We start from the raw sequence: 14,068 nt of genomic DNA, 5'->3' as shown, positions 1-14,068 counted from the left end.
TATTTCTAGGTACTTAATTCCACCCTCCAGGGCATGAAGTGTGTCTGTTATCATATAGAACACCTAGATTGCTTTTAAACTCAATGATAATTAAGGAACATCAAAGTAAACCCAAGCTGTTTCACAGGGAACCAGTACCTATCATCTTCTAGCTACTGAATGACATATTTCTTGTCCCCTGGAGTACCACCAAGAGTTGTTAGCTGGCTTTTTTCCCCTCCCCTAAACAATAGAATGTTCTTTCTTAACGTAGCCTTTACTCTTTTAGGGATCAGATAAATCTAAGCTTTAAATGTAAACCACTGAAGGCAAAGAAAGCAAGACCAGACACATGGAGCTACAAAAACTTAAAAGCTAAGGCATGGCCAAGGCAAAAGAAGCAACAAGCAGAAGGAAAGATAACCCCACAGAATGAGGGGAAAATATATGCAAAGTAAATTTCTGATATGACAGTAATATCCAAAATACATAAAGAACTCCTACAACTCAAAAACTAGCAAAACCTATGTAACCCAATCTTAAAATGGACAAAATGCCAAAAAGGGTTGTGTGTCTACCTATCGCACCCACCTCACAAGAGCTGAGGCTAGAGGCTAATCAGAAGCTAGGGCTGGCTCAAGTCTGTGACAGCTATTAGAGACGGAGGCAGAAGCCTAAGGCCAGCCTGGGCAACTTAGTAAGACTGTGTCTTGAAATAAATACAAAAGGAGATAGACATATAATACAGTTCAGTGGTAGAGTGATTATCTCACATGGGTGAGGCCCTAGATTTAATCCTCAGTACTGGTAGGCAAGAGGCTAAAAGGGAGCATCACTCCATCCCTAGATTTCAAGGCCACCAGAGACAACAAAAGTGCACAGGGATATGTCATCTCACAGCTGTTATAGTCATATTTCTGTCACTATCATAATAGCTGGTATTGGTGACCATATGGAGAAACTGCAATACTTGGACACTCTTGGTAGAGCATAAAATGATGCAAATGTCACCCCCACCCTACCCCCCAAAAGGCAATTGTTTCTCAAACTACAAAAGGTAGACTACCACATGGCATGATCTAGCAACCCTACGGCACAGTGTTATCCAGAAGGACAGAAAGACGCAAGGAAGGAAACCCTGGCATAAATCTTCATGACGTTGAGTGAGACCATGTTTTGGGGTTTGGTTTTTGTCTGGTTGGGGGTTTTTGTTTGTCTGGTTGGTTGGTTGGTTTTGATTTATTTTTGACCACAAACCAAAAATGAGAACAAGGAAAATATTATGTAAGTTGGACTTCATCAAAATGTAAAATGTCTCATCTTATCCTGGTAGACAGTGCTAGGAACTCTTCTGAGGGTCACTGTTGCTCTTGTACTGAGTTGTTACCATTTAACATGCAATAAAATCTTGTCTGGAAAAACATTCTTAAACTTCTTTCAAAAAAATTTAAAATTGTTTCAAAGGATGTCAAAAATCTCGAATCAGATAAAGAATTGTAACCAGACTGTATCAACAACAGCTTTTACATCTCAACTATAAAAAGGTAACCTAGGGCAAGTGACTGCCTCAGCAGGTAAGGATGTTTACCACCAAGCTTGAAAACCTGAGTTCAACCCCTGAAAACCCACATGGTAAAAAAGAGAACCAACATTATGCATTATGCATAACAGTCAAAAAATAAGTTTATGAAGTTAAAAAAACCCTATGTGTCCATATAGTGGGGTATTATTAATGTACATTTTAAATGGTAATTACCTGGTATGTGAGGTTATCTCACAATAAAGTAGTTAAAACTAAACCACTATGATTTATATCATCAAGCAGTTATGGGAGAAAGCCTCAGAGATTACCAAACTGGTTGTTTGGCTAACAGGGATGAACAGGTAATGCCATGACTGCCTGTATAAAGAAGTGCATGCACGGAAATGCCATAACGGAATCCATTACATTGCATGCTCACTTTAAAAACTGCTTTCCAAGACAGCCCCAAACACTGAACGGGTAAAGATTAGACACCAGAACCAATAGCATTCATTTCCGTTCCCTGCTTTCTTCTCACTGGCCTGGAACTCACCAATGAGGCTGGCTGGCTGGCCAGTGAGCCACAGGGACCTTCCTGTCACTGCCTTCTCAGCACTGAGAACAGCAGTGCAAGGCACCATGCCTGGCCCTTTGTGCATGCTGGGAGGCGGTTAAGTCTTCATGCTAACGTGGTAGGCAGTCTACCAACTAAGCTCTCTTCCCAGATCTCAGAGTTCCTAAAAAGTGATTTCATTATGAAATTTAAGATGAAATCTCTTCTATTCTAAATCTACAAGTATTTATTATTATGTGAAAATGACCAGTAACCATTCCTTTTCTCCTCCACATTACAGCAACCATGAAAACGCATGTATAAAAACCAGGTGACAGCCACACCATGGTGTGGAAATTCACAGCAAAGCAGGGATGCAAGAAGATTCATGTGCTGCATTTTTTTTTAAAATAGATCTACAAAATATACACATCTCTGCTAAACATTTTTTCATGATTTTGCAGTGTGCAAAAATTAAGAAAAATAAGTAACATAATCATTCACATATCTTATTTAGTCGATACAAAAATAGTTATACTGCACCATAGCAGTCATCAGAAATAACATTTTTCCCTCTGAGATTAAAGGAGAAAAGAAGACTTTCATTCCTGTCAAAGGTATTCAATTTTCCCCTCAAATGAAGTTTAGATGAAAACAATGTGACTGACAAGCTTCGCACAGGCAGAGCTTGGCAACTCTCAACTCTGTCTATCTCCTTGGCCGGTTAAGCAAAATTCCTTCACTAACTGTTAGTCTTCGCAATAACTCCTACAAAGCTCATTACTGCCTCTGTCAGCCTATCCCCCATGTTGCGCATTTATTCCTAGGATGCATATCAACATGTGGCACATGTCCTTGACATGCACAGAAGAGCTGCACCCCAGGACAGCAGCATGCACGACAATAGTCTCCACTCTTATTTCTTTGTGGTTGCTGGGATGTAACGGAGAAATCTAATAACTGTGACAGTGGGGCCTTTCGGGTTCTACTTGCCTTTGCAGACAGTGAAGCTGCACAGACACTAATGAAAGGTTAAATGAATAGGAATAGCTGACAAGACATACAATAAAGAGGGAGCTTGGTAATCCACAGACACTGAGCAGAGATCCTTGGCTCAAGCAGAGAAAGGACAGCACATCGCCGAGTCACAATATTTAAAACAGCTTGCTATACACAGAGGCTTTGTGTCTGGGTACACGTCTGGCTCTGGACTAAAGGGAAAAAAGATACTAAAAAGGAATTTCAGTATGGGGCACTTTGGCAAATGCTAGGGTCATAATAAGAGAAAAATGTTTTTGTGTGGGCTGTTACTTCTTTGTACTAAACACACAAAATAAAGCAGGGACAGCGAACTCATGAATCCCCAGCTCCACACAATACTGTACATTCTGACAAGTCTTAAACCCTGCATGTAGAAGGCAGACTTGATGTGATTCCCACTGGTTAGACGCACATGCGGTGACTCATTTAGCAGTTCCACATCCTGCCTTCCCTGTGGAAGGATCCCTGATACTGGAGTTCTGGTCCTTAGCTTGTATAATCAGTTACACTTCAACTGAAACCCACAAGTATCTTGGACTCTGTTAAACTGGCCAGCAGTTGCTGTAAAGAATTTAACATGCTGGCAATTTGTAAATTACAAAACAAACCCCTCATAATTTCAAGGCGCTACAACTGCGAGAGCACTTTAACCAGAACTCTTGATTGCAAAACTTAGCTTTCACCCATCTCACCATACCTTCCAGGTTGTATTCCCTGCGGAACAAATCTTAAATCAGTTGAACAAAACAATTTAAATGACTTTGGGGGAAAAAAAAAGTGAAAACGCTTCAGAATGTCTAGGAAATTGCAGCAAAAGGGGCAGAATTTACATTGTCATATACATATTTTTTTAAAAGAAAATGGTATGCTTCTGTTATGGCAAAAACTTTTAAAATGACATAGCTGTACTGCTGCTCTTATGCATATTCATGAGTTAGAATATAGGCTCACAACAAATGGTAAAGGAATACTGGGAACCTGTTTTAAAACAAGGGAGGCTCTTTGAACACCCAAATTCAATTATAGCTGAACTTTTGAGTGTACTGAGGGTTCTAATAAGCAACAAATAAAGACTTTTATTGGCTAGCAACATAATGAGAGCTACTGTGCAAGAAGACAAATCTGGGCCGTTTATCTCCCTGGATATAAGATTTACTTAAATGGTAAATAAATGTCAAAGTAATACCCCTAAAAAGTAGTATATAAATAATGAAAATCAATCACTATCACTGATAATTTAATATAAACATATCACAAATGTTACGGGTTGGGCCGATTAACAAATGCCAAACAGTAAATACGAAAACATCCAACTCTGCGGTTTAAATGTAGCTTATTTACTGATTAATAATATACCAAATTTTAAAATGATGTGCTGTTTATGGTGACAACACAAAGCCCCCTTCTTCTGAAGGAATGTTCTCTCCAGAATCTGGATTTGTACACAGAACTACTTCAAAATATCACGTATGGAGAGAAGTAGCTTGCCTTTTGTGACCTAAAGTAGGGTAGTATGCGCCTCAGTGACTGGTTAGGAAGCTGCTTTTAATGGTAGTTCCAAGGTGGGCCTGCCAACATGGGAACAACTCCTTAAGCTGACACAGAGGTTACACAAACTCAAACACTTAGAGTGTTTGGTTGCACTTTACCTCATTCAAATCACCTACAAGGTAGAGTCCTAGAAAGCTTAGCTGACTCCCTAACTGTTCTCAAAGGAAATTCTGTTGCTATCATCAGTGTGTGTGTGTTACCTCCAAGCCTAAACTCTAATCCAGTTATTGTGCAACATTCTGACCGCCAGAGTTCTTTCTTTTTAAACCTTAAGTATATCTAATAAAATCATGAGGCTCCGTCTAGCTCTTCAGAGAGCTTACTAACCAACTATACTATGTAACTCCTGACCAACAAGAGATGTTGCGGGAGAACTGCTGTTTTCAACTCTGTTTCTTGTCAGGATGCAGATGTTAAATGAGACCATCTGCAGAGGAATTCAGAAAGCACCACTCCTTTATACATTCATCAAGTTAAGACTATTAGCTGCTCCCAACCTAAGCTTTATGTACAAGAACTCTAGAGTGAAACTATAACCTGTATCAACTCTGAATGCTTTCTCAATTTAGATTTATTCACCTTGTATAAAATGAATTTTAATCTCAAAAACCAACATGTGAACATTTCAAAGAAATTCAACTTATAACCTAGTCTCAGTTTTAAAAGCCTACCTTAAAATTTAAAAAGAACACCTCAGAGGAGAGAATAACCCACTCTATGAACAGTGCATCTGTGGAATTTATGTACAACAAAGATGCTGATGGTAATTCATAGAAAAAAATCTTCATGCACTATAATATTTATACAGAATGCTGTTAATGACTTTTTTTATTGTGTAATCTTTTCAGCAATTCAGTATTGAATATTTGGGAATTGTACTTATTTAGAAGACTATAAATTACATAGTTGAAGCATGCCATTGATGTTTTGTTGGTCTTACAATAGACATAAAAGCCACTAGTACCCTGGCAGATCACGCCAAACAAGTGACTATGAGCATTGCTAAATCAAACTTGCCATCCTTGCTAAACCCATCTTTCAAACATTTACAGAATATTTAAAATGGCCCTGAGGCTTAATTCTAAATTTAAAGTAAGGGAAACCACTAGCTTCAAGTCATCACCTACTTTGGACTCCCTTAATCTAGGAAATATTCCCAGGAACAACAAAAAGAATAGCTCCCTCTCCTCTCCTACCCCCACCCCACCCCCTTTTTTTGCTAGTGTCCAATTTCTTCTTTTCTGAACAGCTGTATTATCCAACTTAAGTTGCTCTGCTAATTTCAGTCCCTCAAGGACTAACTTGGAAGGAAAAAAAAAAATACAAGAAAAGATCAATTTGCTGGGAAAGATCAAATGAGAAAACTGTGGGGACAGCACCAGGTCAGCGCGTGGAGAACTAAGCAGACCTGTTCTTCATTAACTGCAGCTCTCTGGGGACGTCACACACTACCTGTCCGTGGGCTTTATTGAACCGTCTAACCCGCCTCTCTGTTCCATTCTTCTGGGCCCAAGTGAATCATATCCTGCTGCTGACAAGTTAGCAGGGGACTGCGGCTGCAACATGAAAGTACTTTTCTTTCTTGTCTAAATCAGGCAGATTTTTGAAAAGACGACACAGCATTGACTCGTGACATGGCAAGATGAAACGAGAGGTCTGGGCCGGTCTTGGAGCTTCGCAGATAAAAGTAATCAAATGACACTCGTGGAATGCAAATTGGCATTCTTGACTGCAGCAATTGCACAACCATGAAACATCCCTGACAGCAAGCAAGATTAGGACAAAATGTTATGTAAAGCACTGAACTCAGAAACTCTCACTTGAAAATTCAAACTGTAACACTTACATTTTAATACAGCAACAGTCAGCCCTGCTTTTGTCTGCTCCTTTTTGTAATCACATATCCCTGCCTGACAGATAACTTACTTCTCAGGCAGAAGGGGGAGAAAAAAAAATCAGGTATTAGCAATGCACTACTGCTATTAATATTTCTTTAATATATTTTTTAAATCACATGAGGTTGGTTTTTACCCAAAGTTTTACATGCAAACCCAACTTAATATTCTCAGTGGATTAGCGGGTCAGGGCATTTCAGACATGTCCCCAGATAGATCCTCCATCCAAAGTTCAGATTCAGGTTTGCTAGTCCTTTCCTCAGGTGAAGACATTCTTATGCTTTGGTAAAGTAATTAGCAATCTGGATTTTAAATCCACTGCTCTCCGGGAACAGAAAGAGTACCTACAACTCAGAACTTCATTAAAACTGAACAAGTTTAAATGAAATGGCTACAGATATGATATAAAATACAAAGCCTTTAAGGGCTCACAAAGGATTCTCATGTGCATGATTCCAAAGGGTGAAAGGAAGTTCTACCAAACTCTCACAAGACTTGGTACTAGAGCACAACTTCAGAGCAGAAACAGTGTCAGAAATAAATTTCACCTAAAGCGTGTGTGTGTGTGTGTGTGTGTGTGTGTACACAAAACCATCCAGACGTGCAGAATGCAAAACGGTAGGAGACAAATGGACACCACCACCGCTAGTTATTAGTGTATGGGAATAGATCTGTAGACAAACAGTAAGACTGGCCAGGGGAAGAAAAGGCGTGCAACTGGCTTTTACAATGTTCTGTAAAATGCCGTTACAAGAAACTCGCCAGCTCTAAACAGATAGATTTCATATTTTGTTTTGATCCCTCACTTAAACACAGGATTCAACAACTACAACTGTTCACATCTGTACATAAAAATTAATAAAACAGACCACTTTCTACCACTGTAATCCGGGGTACACAGGATTATTTTATGATGTCTTTTGTACCTCAGTTTTACAACAGCTTGACTCTAGGGTAAATGGGAAGCATCATAAATCGCACGCTGCTTTCAAAACCTCTTTAATTTCTGTCAGCATTACTGTAACCGCAGTCCTGGGTGCATTTGTGTTTGTGTGTGTGTGTTTGTGTGTGTGTGTGTGTGTGTGCATTTGACAGTGCCATCTCCTACATTCCAGTTGTGACTTTGATCTCTGAAACAAGAGATGTCACATCAGGGGAAAGGGGAAGAGGAAAAAAAAATGTCAACCTGCTATCACCCCGTTTCTTATACATCTCATGTACATAGGGCCCACTTTGTATCAGAGCCCCCAAGTGGGGCTAACAACAGCGACACTGGGTGGTAGGGAACTCCAAGAAAAAAGTGCTCAAACCCCATTTCTAACAAATGACTTCCCGGAAAGCGGACAGTGCGGCTCATCACCGGGTGAACTAATTGCCTGCTTCCTCGCTGCAGAGAAGCCTTCCATTCCAGAGGCTGTGCTGGAGTCCCTCTGCGCTGTGCCATCCTGTTTCCTCCAACACTCGGCACTTACAAGTTTTTTTTTTTCTTTTTAATCTTCGCTTTATCCCAAGGGAGATTCCGTCTAGTCTTGTCCTGAACTCCAACACCACTGTATTTTTTTTTTTTTTTAAACTCTGCCCCTTTCATGTCTCAAATCCCACCGTCCAGTCGGCGTGTAAGCGCATCGGGCCGGCTGCTTCAGAACCGCACTTCGGGAAAGCACACACGTGTCTGTCTAGCGGGATTTGACTGGCCGCGTCCGCGTCCTCCGCAGCCGCGGGGACATCGCTGCGGTCCCCACGCGGGCCGCGCCCCGGTCCCCATGCCCAGCGGCCGCACGGGGCTCTGAACAGGCCGGCAAGTTGGGAAAGTTGCCGCGGGTCCCCGCAGCTCCGTGCATCCCGGGTCCCCGCGTCCCGCGCCCTCCCCGAGGGCTCCTAATCCCCAGAGTCCCCTGACTGCCCGCCGCTCACCTAAGGCGCGGGGAGCCCTCGCTCCTGCCCGCCCGCCCGCCCTCCCGCAGCCGCCTCGAGAACTTGGGGCCAAGTTGGGGGGTGGGGGGGGTGGATTTCGGGAGCGCCGCCGGCTGCCCGCCTCCTCGCGCCGCGGCGCTAGAGGAGAACGCGGCCCGCCGCGGCCCCCGGGGCGTCCCGCCCGGGTCTGTCCCTACCAAGTGCAGACGCAAGCGGAGAGGAGGTGGAAACTTCTTACCATCTCGGCATGCTGGTTGTCAAGTGCAGCCCCCGCCTCTTGGTCTCCTCTTAGCGGCCGCGCCTGGACCAGCCCCTGGGCCGCCTCAGCTCGCCGCTCGGCCTGCTCCCTCCCCCGCCCGGCCGCTCCGGGCCGCGCTCGCCGCCCGCGCCACTCCCCACCCGCCCGCGCGCGCCCTCGCCGCGGCCCCTCGGCGCTCAGGTGACTGATTTACACCCGCGCCCAGGGTCGCGCTCGCTCCCTCGAGCCGGCGCTCGGAGTTGTCCCGCTCCTCCCCGGACCGAGGGAGAAAAGAAAAAAAGGGAACGGACTGTCCGGGAGGGGGGCTGCTGGCGAGGCGGGGTGCGCGCGGCTGCGCGGGGGGGAACCCGGCGGCCGCGCCGGCACAAGTTTCTGCTCCCGGCGCAACTGACTAGGGTGTTCGCCGCCTGTTTTGTTGTTGTCCTCAAGCTTTTCTAGGGGCTTCGGGGAGGATGTCTAGCCCTCCCCCACCCCCACCTCGCTATACACACACACCCCCCTCTTCCGTGGATGGAAAAACAACTTTGGCGCCCCCCGAGGGGTGCGGGCGTGGAAGTGGAGGTGGCCGCCAGCGCCCAGCTGTCAACAAGGGGGGAAAAAAATGCGAGGAGCCCGGAGGGGAGAGGGAAGGCTGCGAGCCGCCGCCGAGCACCGGGCGCGAACTTTATTCCGACTGCGGCGCAGCGCCTCGGCTCCGGGTTTCTCCGGCTCTCGGTCCGCTCGGCCGGGCTCTGTCTGCCTTGGGCGGCGCCGGGCTGAAGGCAGGGGAAGCCCGGGGACCGCGACGCGCCCGGGGACCCGGCAGAAAGTTGCGCACAGCTGGGGGCGAAAAGTTTCTGGGAGCGGCGGCTTTGGTGCCGGCCCAGACGGCGGCTTGCGGCCAGGGCTTCCTTCCCCTTTCCTAGGTCTGGGCCTGGAACTGCAGCTGGAGGGGGGGAGAGGAAGGAGACTGCCACCCTAGCGGACACCCGCGACGGACACCAGTCACACGTGTGGGGTGACACTCAGCCGACCCAAGTTGCCCTGCTTTAAAACACGGATTGCGGGGCGGCAGGCTCGGCGCGCACCCGCCAGCGGCTGAAGGACACCTCTTAAATGGAAGCAAAACACAGTCGGGCTGCAAGATTCAGGGGGAGGGGGGAAAGACTTAATCATCCTCATCTTTCTAATGTACACCGTGTGCCAAAACCGTCTCCGCTTCGTGCAGATTTATCATCGCTAGAGCAAACTTTTTGCTTATCTGTCTCGGGAGGAAGGCACAGGTTTCTAATACACTCTGAGCTCTAAGAAATCAGAATCCTGCGAAGATTTGGTTGGCTGAACAACAGGTTTGATTACTGTTTCTTCCTGAAAAGAGAAAATCTTTCCTCCTTCCTTTCTTCCCCAGGCAGAGAGAGAGAGACTGCATAATTTCATTCAGAGGTCAGAATTAAATTCCTTCGAAAATATGTAGACTTGGAATTAAGAAGCGCCCCCCCCCCCAGTCATAAGTTTAATGTACATTCACAATAGTTAAGCTTATTTTTTTTTTTCAGGATCCATGCCTGACTAGATCCCAAGTAGCAACAGCTGGCCTGAGAATGTGAGCTAGCTTATTCACGTGGATCCAGCCCTTTTTTTTTTTTTTTTTTTTTTTTACTAGTTAGGGCCACCGGCACTTGCAGTTCCTTGTACTGATGGTTGGGTCCAAATTCCAGACTCCTTCTAGGCCCATGAGAAGCACACTTGTAGTCACTTCAGAATTTGTGGATTCTAGGGTCGTTTTGGTATAGTACAATTTGTGTTCTCTCATGTTACAGGAAATACTATAGTATTTTAGGCACATTTATCTCTTAATTTTCTAATGAGTGACAGTTACTATTCTCACTATGGGATAAATTACAGGTTAGGTATCTAACCCTTATCCAATATGTCTAAATGCATGTTAGCAAAGTAGGCTCGTCTTCAAATGATTTGATTAAGGTGTGGAACATATTCTCTTACTCTCTAAACATAAGTGTAACATCATTCTGTAGAAACTGATTACACAAAAGATAATGACGACCAAATGTTCCTTCTGAAGACTTAGGAACATCACAAGCATCTTCCAGAAACAAGCCGAGTTGTAGTGTTTTCCTGCATCGCAAAAAGATGAGAAAAACTAGCTGCTAATTTCAGAGTCATTACCCATACAAACCCATTCATATACTTAACTGCTTTGGACAAGTGACAGTCTAGCAGTTGCCAAACGATTGTATCCACAGTGTGTTTCTGGCTGCACACCTACATTTGTCAGTTTTTTTTTTTTTTTTCTGTATCAAGCAACCTGTAATTTACATTCCTGTGATTGATTCCAGAACTTGACTGTTCTTGATGTTAGCATACTCTACCTGAGGTAAGATGTATCTATCTAAGTCCCCCTGCCTTTCTGAACAGTCACTACAAAGATGGAGTATGGGCTGAACTGAAGAGCAGCTTTTAAAGAAGGTGGCAGAGTTGATAGAAGTGGTAGTCTTCTCCAGTGACTTTGGCGATTGGTTCAAGATCTTAGGTCAGTGGTTCCCAGCCTGTGGGTCTTGAACCCTTTGGAGGTCACCTAAGACCACCAGCAAACACATTTCAATTCCTAATGGTAGCAAAATTACAACCATGAAGTAGCAACAAAGATAATTTTATAGTTGGAGGTCACAACAACATGAGGAACTGTATTACAGGGCTGAAGCATTAGGAAGGCTGAGCAGCACAGCCTTGGGTCCTCTGCATCCTGCAATACCCTAACGCCTTGTAGCTGCCTGACTCAACTGCCCTGTTCTGTAGGTGAGGCCTTCCTGTTCTCTTCCTCATTTGCCCATCTGCTTCCTAGGCTTAGACCTGGGTGGCTCTTCTCTTTGCTTAAACTCTTACCCTGCCCAGGGTCCCATCTTTACCACTCCCACCTCATCTCCAGCTTCACTTCTAGAGAGTCAAAGAAAATAGCTCTTTGCCCACTACGCAAAATGCTCCTCCCCCTTTCTGCCTTTTCTGTTTTCTGCTGTGCACTTGTGTTCGTGTAAGCTGTGTTTTGTTTTGGTTTTGCCTATATGCTTACTACTTGTCAACTAAAGTATAAGCTTATTCAGGGCAAGAGATGGATCTATGAATGTCAAAAGTATTATCACCATTGTACCAAACAAATTTGCTATAGGACTATGGGGAAACAGTCTGTTCTTTGAAAGTGGATAGGAAACACTGTTGCACCCAGGTTCCCCAGGGTACATTCCGGGGGATACACAACAGTCCCCAAGGCACTTCTAGAAGGGCCATGAGGACAAAACTAGTTTTATTTCAGTAACAAGTAGTTGTGTACATTTCCTAGTCTCTGTGCATTTCTAGAAGCCACTGTGACTCGTAATATCACAACAGTCTGATTGAGGTGAACAGGAGAATCCACCTGCCCCTTAGTCCAGCAGTTGTTACAAGAGACATGCCACAGAAGTGTAAATCAATGCCATTCCTCTCACCAAGTTTTTGGTCTGTTTCATAGAGCAGACTTTCTTTTAAAAATGTGAATTTGTTTCATTTGCTGTGCTAACAAATTACAAAAAAAAAAAAAAAAAAAGTGTAAGTAAATTAGACCACAAATTTATTCTAATTCTGGATGCCGGGTGGAAGATATATTAAAAAATAAGTGTTTCTAAATCTAAATATCAAGGTACTTGTGTTCCCTTATTGGGCCAGAATCTGTTTTCTTTCCTTTTACACTTTTGAGAAGCCACTCCTTGGCTCAGGGCCCCCTTCCCACTGAGGCCGCACTAAGCATACTCATCTTCCTAACTCTGCTTGCTGCCAGCTGGTTGTAACCACCTTTATGATTACTTTGGGTATACTGAGGTAATCCAGGAAAACCTATCTCAAGCTCCTTAATTTAAGAATACAGACTATCATTATTAGGGGTTATTGATTCATCGTACTATAGAACAACAACAGCAAAATGGTTTTAGTTTCATTTTAAACATTTTAAACAAATTAGCTTTTTAAAACAACAGAATTTACATTTTAAATAAATACTAATACCTGTTGCCCACATCAATCAATAAAATCATTTTTCAGTCTTCCAAAAATTGAAGAACTTAAAAACCATTTAGGGTCACTAAACTGAACAGTTGGACAATATCTGGCCTACACCACTGCCCCATCCCTCTCTTGTTGCTCCAGATTAAAGTAGTTGTTCTAAGCTGATTATAATGGCTCTCATTCTCTCTGCTCACTGCCTGAATGTTGAGCATCTTACTTGGATCTAGAATGTGGAGGAGCCACTGAAGAATTCATGTGAGGATTATTTTACTCATTAAAACCCCAAGTGGCAGATAAGAAATAAATTGGCATTTCTATGATCTGGATGTTAGTATGAGAGTGTGGTACTTTAAACAGTCACATCCACCTTCTAACCAGGAGGGCACCCATGTACCAGGGACAATGAACTTGGAAAGTGAATAACACTGAGCTCGCTTTCTTTAGAGTTCTGGGATTGAACCCAGGTGTGTATCTCTCTACCACATAGCCCCACCCATTCCCAGCCCTGCACCTGAGTTCTTACTGCCGCTGACTTCCAAGTCAAAACACCCCTGATTCTTCAGATTTCCTTTTTGTGGAATATAATGAATCCTGTCTTATTTCTGTTACTTGCTGCTTAAAGTCTCCTAATGCTACAGGGAAAAATGATATGTTTAGAATTGCCATGTAGGAATTCCCTCCTACCTTTCTCAAGAAATTTGGATATTTTCCCTAAATTCTGAGAAATCAGTAAGCTGTGAAAAGTGTGACTATCCCCCTGTGAAAATAAAAACTGTCACTACAGAGACATAGAATAAAGCCAAAGAAGGACAGTGACAGAGGGACATGAAAGCTAAAGGTGACATTTGCAGAAATGTCAGTCGTCTGATAAGTTTTATCTGTATTTGTAGCTACATTTTAAGTTTATGTCCCTGGGAACAGCCACATCTACTAATGAGTCATCCTTGCAAATTAATAGGTTATTTGCATAATATATTATTATGATTGTAGTCAAAGAAATAACACATTCGGGGGGGGGGGGGGAGTCTTTAAATTGTCAATTTCAGCACTTGAATTTTGTGTAACATTATGACCTCATTGTAGGCCTTCACTGCATTCAGAAAGGACCACAGTCCTTTGCAAGTACAAGTTGTTGGGAAAAATTTAAATCTAGAAAAAGCAACTCAATGTCAAATCCAAATTCAGGGCAGACTAAATATTTTCATACTGAAGAAAGATTGGTTTACATGCAACAGCTTATACAATAGTGTTCAACACAAGGGTGCCAGCAGAGTCACTCTCAACTATGTGGGTGGCCAACACCAGCAGAAAATGAAGATTTT

The 14,068-nt window shown here is 43.5% G+C and overlaps 1 protein-coding gene across 1 annotated transcript in view; it reads right to left on the bottom strand.

The window, feature by feature from the left end:
- The window catches only part of Bnc2 (basonuclin zinc finger protein 2), a 402,767-nt gene extending 393,973 nt beyond the window's left edge, over positions 1-8,794 (bottom strand). The window contains exon 1 of the mRNA XM_076934704.1: positions 8,694-8,794. Within this exon, the coding sequence (XP_076790819.1) occupies positions 8,694-8,696 (3 nt within the window). The 5' untranslated portion in view covers positions 8,697-8,794. The remainder of the gene's footprint in view (positions 1-8,693) is intronic.
- Positions 8,795-14,068: the final 5,274 nt, after the last annotated feature.

The sequence above is a fragment of the Arvicanthis niloticus genome, chromosome 5 (assembly GCF_011762505.2).
Source record: "Arvicanthis niloticus isolate mArvNil1 chromosome 5, mArvNil1.pat.X, whole genome shotgun sequence".
Classification (NCBI taxonomy): Eukaryota; Metazoa; Chordata; class Mammalia; order Rodentia; family Muridae; genus Arvicanthis; species Arvicanthis niloticus.
The sequence above is the reverse complement of the archived record's forward strand: the minus strand, read 5'-3'. Positions and strand labels throughout refer to the sequence as shown.